This window comes from Cupressus sempervirens, chromosome 8, assembly GCF_028749045.1.
Source record: "Cupressus sempervirens isolate cs-2001-9-10 chromosome 8, ASM2874904v1, whole genome shotgun sequence".
NCBI classification, from domain to species: domain Eukaryota; kingdom Viridiplantae; phylum Streptophyta; class Pinopsida; order Cupressales; family Cupressaceae; genus Cupressus; species Cupressus sempervirens.
The window spans coordinates 142,271,156-142,278,764 of NC_143125.1; the positions used below are offsets into that span (position 1 = coordinate 142,271,156).

Below are 7,609 nucleotides of genomic sequence, written 5' to 3' on the forward strand. Positions count from 1 at the left end.
TCCGTGCAACATTTTCCACAATAATAACAAGTTCCCATGATAAATCCATATCAACATATAACATAGATAATAAAGAAATTAGTTAATAACCATCATTCTAAAACCAAGTAACGAATTAACCACCACCATCACTAAACGGTTATACATAATAATTGATAATAACCAATTTCATATGAAACGATGGTTACATATAACTACCCTTTTCACATGAACAAGGAAAAAAACAATAGTTTTTATCTAATCAACTCAACGTCTATAATAATTTTAAATAGGTCAAAATTTTGGGATGTAACAAATATAGCTGTAAAGGTCTTAATTACTGAATGACTATTTTATATGGTAGCTTGACTATTTTATATGGTAGCGTGGACTGTTGATTTGCCATTTCAATGAGCCCTACATAATCGACGCTAACCATCACATTAACAGGCATGAGATTTAGCAAAATCTTGAGCTGAATTTGAGCTTTGAGTGGATCCTTGAAGCAAATTCTCAAGAGGAAAGGGCAAACACATCCCATAAGTATCTAAATAAATTGATAAGTAGAGGATCAATACAAATTATGATAGATGGATGCACACTTCTAATGACATCCTATTTCTAGATGAGAAGTCATAGATTATAGGTTATAATCAATGAGTATTTATTGGATGGGGTTGTATGATAAATTGATGTTGTTGTAGTTGTATTAAACAAAGATGGTGAAAGCTCCTTATACAGATTTTCAAAGATGATGCTTCTAAAAGAAACAATCGTGAACTAAAGATCCCTCCCTGGATCTGCAAAATGTAAATGATCAAGAAGCCAAAATCCAACAAGAAAAGAATAGAGAAGGGTGCCCCTTCTTCAAAAATCTTTGCAAAAAGAGACAAGAGCCTATCACTGACTCTCCCACTTAGATAAGTCTGTACTAATCCTCTTAGAATCAACAAAACTTATGAGCAAAAATGATCACAAAATATCGAAGCTGATTTTGGATAATAGAGCTGCTCTTCATTGGAGATAGAGACAAACATTGAGAACAGCTAGCATGATTTTGAGGAAAAATCGATAAACATCTAAACTTTGCAGATGAGCATGATTATCCAAAACAAATTGCAAAAAGTCACAAGTTTTTTAAGAGAAAATTTGGAAACACTAGACAACTTTTGAGGTGAAAAATCAAAGAAAGTCGGACAACAAAATCTGAGACATAGATCAAAGAATACAAAGCTTCATTTTTGAGGAAAAACGATAAAACCTAACGGATGATTTTTGAGGAAAAAATTATAAACCCACACAGGAATCCCTCGCAACATTGTGAATTATAGAATAAAAAAAAAAAAAATTGAGGGAAAAAATTGTGAAAACCCATAATAAATTTTTTAAGGGAAAAATTATGGAAACCCATTAAATAATTTTTTAAGGGAGAAAATTATGAAAAACTATTGGAAAACTCTTCATGTGGCAAAACATGAGACTTCACGTGGTAAAACAATACTTGCAAGTAACAAAATGCACATGCAAGCAACATGCAACCTTCAAAAACCAGAGACTTTCAGACAAACCAAGAATTTGCGCAATCAAAATCCTCAACTAAGCTTGCAATTTCTAGCAAAAATCTTAGAAGACAACCACAATTTTCATAAAATACCTCTTAACGATATTTATTTGAAAAAATCGAAAAACAAATTTCTAGAAAAAATTTCAAATCAAAAGAGGCTTGAATTTTTCTTAAAAAATTCTGCAAATTTTGTGAAATCTCATCGATCTTCTCCAATACTATGTTATGGTAAATCAATGTTGTTGTAGTTGTATTAAACAAAAGAGATAAAAGCTCCTTATATAGATTTACAAAGATGATGTTTCTAAAAGAAACAAACTAATGGCGGAAATAGAAACTACCTAATAAATTGAAGACTAAGTTGATGATTAAAGAAACATTATAATATTCTAATAGGGGTGACCAGATCTGGAAGGTGTTTCCTCTTCGTAATTTTTTTTCAACATTGTTGTTGACAAGCACTTCCCTTTTTCAGTTTACTCTTTCTTCAAACCTTGGAGATTGGGTTTGAAATATTGATTATGATGGGTCCCTTGTGTGTGGAGTTTTTATGGGTGGCTGCAAACATTCTATGGTTCAACATGTTCCATCGACCCCAATGATCCCTCATTAGGATTTAGTGAAGTGTGGATCTGTTGTGGACAAGAAGTCTTTTGAGAATTATTCTTCTTTGATTGATAAATGTAATGGTTTAGTTGAGGATATGTTCCATGTTCCTCCTCTTGGCTCCTTGCTCTTGTGCAAGGAAAATGGTTTATCTTATGTGTTTAGGGGATTTTTCTAATCCCACCTATATAGGGTCTGATTTAGAAAAGCACTTTGAAGATGATCAAACAAAGCTCTCGAGAGCATGTTGGATTTAAACCACCATAGGTGGTGATAGTTCCATGAAGGCTCCTTGTCTCTGCTTTTCCATCCCCCTACTATGGGGTGTTGTGGCTTGACTTTGTCTCATGATTCTTGGTGTTTCCTATTGTTCTAGCTGTAGATTCTTTCTTGTTTCTTTTAATGGGCTTGGTCTCACTGATGCATAGCTCCAATTAACAACGTTCACTGTAATAAAAAACAAATTAACAATTTGGTGGAACTCTTCAGCTGGCAACTTGGCATTGTGTTGATGCATTGCCTGTCAGAGTACATGAAGTAACTGCATGGCCTACTAGAGTACATGGAATGATGGAACTGACAACAATTAATAATTAATCTCCAATAGATAACATTGTGAAGGGGATTCTTTAGATGGCATTTGACTTGTGACTTTCTTTTATATGATGAACATGAGGCATACATTTGTTGATTTCTTCTTCATGCTCAAGTGTCCATAATTAACTCCCGACTTGCTAGATCTTTAGTGGAAAATTTATTAGAAAAGAAGTTTAAAGTGTAGGCTTGGTTTTGGGTTCCATGGTTCTTGGGATCAGGAAAAGAGGAATACATTGTAACTGAATCTGGATTCTTGGACTTGTCTTGCTCATCTCATTCATGTTAATAACGTGAAGGGGATTCTTCATCTGTAATATTACTTTCTTTTGTGGGATGAACATTTGGCATGCATTTGTTAATTTCTTCTTCAAGCTTAGGGGCCCGCAAATGACTCTAGACCCTGCCTTATCTTTAGTGGCAAATTTATCAGTAAAGATGATTTCAGTGTAGGCTTGGTTTTGGGTGTTGTGCTACTTATTGTAATATTCCCTTTTTTCGGGTCTTAACTAAGAACAAACATATTATAAAAATACAATTACTACTTCATATCCATGAGAAGGCAGTTCTAACTTCTATGTTCATGTGAATGGGATTAATGGTTACAATCGGTTAAACGAAATTTTCATAACTAAGAATTGATAGCATCATCAATAAATCTAAACAAAGAATTTAAGTTTTACATACCTTAAATTCCGAAACCGAAATCCGCCTGGGGTAACATCTTCAAAACCAGGTTGATCCACATATACCACTTAGGGCACAAATAGTTATACCACTATATCGTAATGACAAATTGCATTTAGGGCATCAAATACCACTGTATCATGACGATAGATACCATTTAAGGCATCAAATACCATTATATCATCCCTTTTCTTTGTGTCGCTAACTATGGGAATAACATATAGTTAGAAGATATGTTCATATCCATTATTCACATAAATGAAAGACGGAAATGACAACCACCAGATAAACCTATCTCATGCATACAAAATTATATCATGTTCAACTGGAAAATCAACTGATTTTACTGCTTATCATTTGCATTGATGAGAAAATTGATTTCATTGAAGGGATTCACTGATTCAACAATATAAATTGATCTATCATATCTACAACTTGTAATTTCAAATATCATAAAAGTAAGATTCCTATTACCAACAGATGTTGAATGCATACCTTATCTCTACCTTGTGCATGTCTTGGCATCTGGTGGAGAGGGGAAACATTCTCAGGGGCTTAACCTCTCAACCGCAGACCCGTAATTATCTCGGCACAATGTTATTCGAAAAAGGCCATCCCTACCCGAAATAGACATGTAACACCTTGTCCAGCCATTGAGCATCTTGGTACTTAATTCCACCATTTGACTTGAGAATTGAGTACACGTGGACAATCAGGAGCTGACTTGGATTATAACAATTTCATTTTAAGATGTTCATGCAGTTGAGAATCTGATCATAGTTTGTTTTTCCCTTGCAAGATTCCTCCCCTCTTCACCCATTCACACGGCTTCACTAGCCTTGGGTGCATCCCAGGAGACTACTATTAATAATGAGATCTTTAACATATGGTTTCCTTGAATACTTTTTTGATTCTTATCACAGGTGGTATATAATAAATACCAGTGAGTAAGAATATCATAGAAATGGAATCAGATTTTATACATAGAATACTTCATGCATAATACATCAATGAATATGTTTAAGAGGATTATGTTCATTGCCTATGGTTATGAAATCAGTATGTAGAGAGTGGAGAATTGGATATAATAAAACAACGGAGCTTGGTACTTAATCGGAGTCATTACTATGCTGAATCATGGTTGCGGTTTATTTGCGTTGTAGACTACAACATGACTATCATCTACTAGATAGCAATAGATACTTATTTGCATTGAAAAAAAACATGGTGTGGAAAAAGAAATGAATGAGAATGATCCATGACCTGTAGACACTATCAATTTGCTTGAGGTACGCCTTCACCTGCATAGCTTGATACTTTGTCCAAGATGCCGATAAAGAGAAAGATAGAAAGGAAAATACTAAACTCTTGTTTCAGAGATATCACTCATTATTAAGGTGATTGTGCTATCGCTTGGACCATCTGCAGCCACGGGTGATATATGGTTTCTCATGCTCAGTTACAAGGAACATTGGGTACAAGAATGGTTTCGCAAATTTGAATAGTTTAAAAGATGGGTGCCGTAATGGAGATGGCCACCGCTCATCGATATGGAGTGATAAAGATTAAAATTCCATGGTTTAAACAAAAAGTATTTATATATATGCATATACATTTATAAATATTAAGTCATCATGCTACTGGGTTATATCTACAATTGTACCTATATATACATATATCTATATACGTGTGTGATTTAGAGAGTATGCATAATTTATTTCTAACATTATATTCTCTCTATATACGCACAGGCATATATATAAATATAATTCATAGATATCATCAAAGTATCATGGTGACATCATACATTATAATTCATATATATATATATATAATATGAATTATAATGTATGATCACTTCCTTGGTCTGAAAATAAGAGAGGTAATAGCTCTTTTCATGATATTAAATGTTTAATAATTCTCTTGTTATAAAAATTTACTATGTAGCTCATGGTATTGTCCAACGTACGCTCTTGCTTGCCTAGTCGTTTACCCTTAGCTATGGCGGTTCAAGACTTGTACCTATTTGCCCAGTGATGGTGGTGCCCCTCGTGTCCAATTCCTTTTTGACAATGCTTCCCCCCTTTGATGTGCTCCTGCAAGGAAATTCTCCACGATTATATCATATTCCTCAATATAATAATAATTACCATAACACGCTATTATTCATAAACCAACACAATGGCTAGTCACCATGTGATTTCCCATGAATTCATAATGAATGACCATTTTCCAAGTTTTCAAGAACATCATAATGGTTAACTAACGTGTTATCTTACATGAATCGTAACTAATTTTACTTGTCAGCTGACTTCATGTGAAACCTCAATGACTATATGAACAATTTTGAATTGAAGTAAAAATTGGAATGTAACACTTATGATTGGATTCAAATGAGCTAGGTACATCAAGTTAAGGGCTTCATCTATCTCGCAATTCTGTTCTTAAAAAAGCACAGAGGTCAGGAGCAGAGGAATACATGGTAATTGAATCCAGATTCTTGGACTGCTTTTGTTGCTCATTTCATTCTGTTTGTCTCTATCATCCAAGTTGAAACATTAATCAAAATATTTGTTGTATATGCAACCATAGCACTCACTTTGGGTAATTGATATATTCTACTACAGAACTTGTAGATGACACAATGAGACAATTTGGTTGTACTTTAAAATAATGCTACGAGTGTGCAAGCCATAAAAAATATTCTTTGGATTCTACAGAGGTGTTAAAGGCCTCAGGGAAGTTGTATATCAATGTATTAAAGCATATATGCAACCTTTAGTTATTCCCTTGTGCTAAAAATCTACCATTTGAAATGTGTACCTGAACTCTGAAGTTTCTCTTCAATTGATTGATGATTTTTAAGACAAACATCTAGCGAAAGGGGCCAACCATAATTGCATTTCTAGATATTCATAATTGTATTTGATGTTGAAATATTTATTTTCTGCTATATTTCTTGAGTGCTTATGTGAAAATTATTATAAATCACAGGGACATGCTTGGGATAGCAAGTGTTGTAGCAGCAATGCTGGGTCTCTCCATTCTCTTACTTTCGGGTGTTTTGGATTGGGATGACTGTTTGAGTGAGAAATCTGCTTGGGACACACTGGCGTGGTTTGCAGTTCTTGTAGGAATGGCAGGCCAGCTGACCAACACTGGCATTGTTCAATGGATGTCAGGTTGTGTTGCTAAATCTCTTGCAACATTTTCTTTGAGCTGGCCTGCAGCATTTGCAATTCTTCAGGGATCGTACTTTTTGATTCACTACCTATTTGCAAGTCAAACAGGACACGTGGGAGCTTTGTATTCTGCCTTTCTAGCCATGCATTTAGCAGCTGGGGTACCTGGGGTACTTGCAGCACTTGCTTTGGCTTATAATACAAATCTCTTTGGAGCTCTCACTCACTACAGCAGTGGTCAAGCTGCTGTATACTATGGAGGTAACTTTCTTTCCTGCTTTTGAATATGAAAATGGTCTCTTGCAGTATTTGTTCTGTTTTTCCACTCATCAGATACAATTTTCATGGGCTTTTCCTGGTTTAAACTGATGAACTTTTGTTTTATTCTGCAGCTGGATATATTGACCTTCCTGATATCTTCAAATATGGATTCATCAGTGCCATATGCAACATTTTGATATGGTCTGGAGTTGGAATTTTCTGGTGGAAATTTTTAGGCCTTTACTAGTAAGGGGCAACATCATAAGCATAGATTAGGAGCTGTATGACTTTTCAAAAGGACAGTATAGATATTGATTTTTGAACAGTCCCATTTTTAATTGATTGAGCCACTAATTCTGTCCAACATCTGATTATGTTATGTGCAGTGCTCGCTGATTCTTCATTTTATTTTTGAGACTCCCCAGTTATCATTTTTGAAGCAAAAGGGGAGAAAAATTTAACATTTCACATATAAATGCAGTCCAATAAGTGGTTATCTTAGTTCATAAGAGTAATTATCATGTGGTTGCTTTGTTGTGGCCAATTGATGGCATATCTCTCTATTGAGAACTTTTCTCGAGTAATTTGGCTCATTCCTTGAATTCTGATGCGTGCTTTTTCTGCAAGCAAGGACATCATTTAACTTTAGTGGCATTAGGCCATGCTACTAAAGAAGAAATGATCACAAATTCTATGTCACTTCACCATTCCATATGATCATGTCCATAATTGTTGA

General features: G+C 34.6%; 1 protein-coding gene across 1 annotated transcript in view; it reads left to right on the forward strand.

Moving 5' to 3' along the window:
* The window catches only part of LOC149541950 (dicarboxylate transporter 2.1, chloroplastic-like), a 57,444-nt gene extending 50,070 nt beyond the window's left edge, over positions 1-7,374 (forward strand). Inside the window, exons 4-5 of the mRNA XM_089797000.1 lie at positions 6,425-6,873; positions 7,005-7,374. Coding sequence (XP_089653126.1) covers positions 6,425-6,873; positions 7,005-7,120 — 565 coding nt within the window. The 3' untranslated portion in view covers positions 7,121-7,374. The remainder of the gene's footprint in view (positions 1-6,424; positions 6,874-7,004) is intronic.
* The last annotated feature ends 235 nt before the right edge of the window (positions 7,375-7,609 follow it).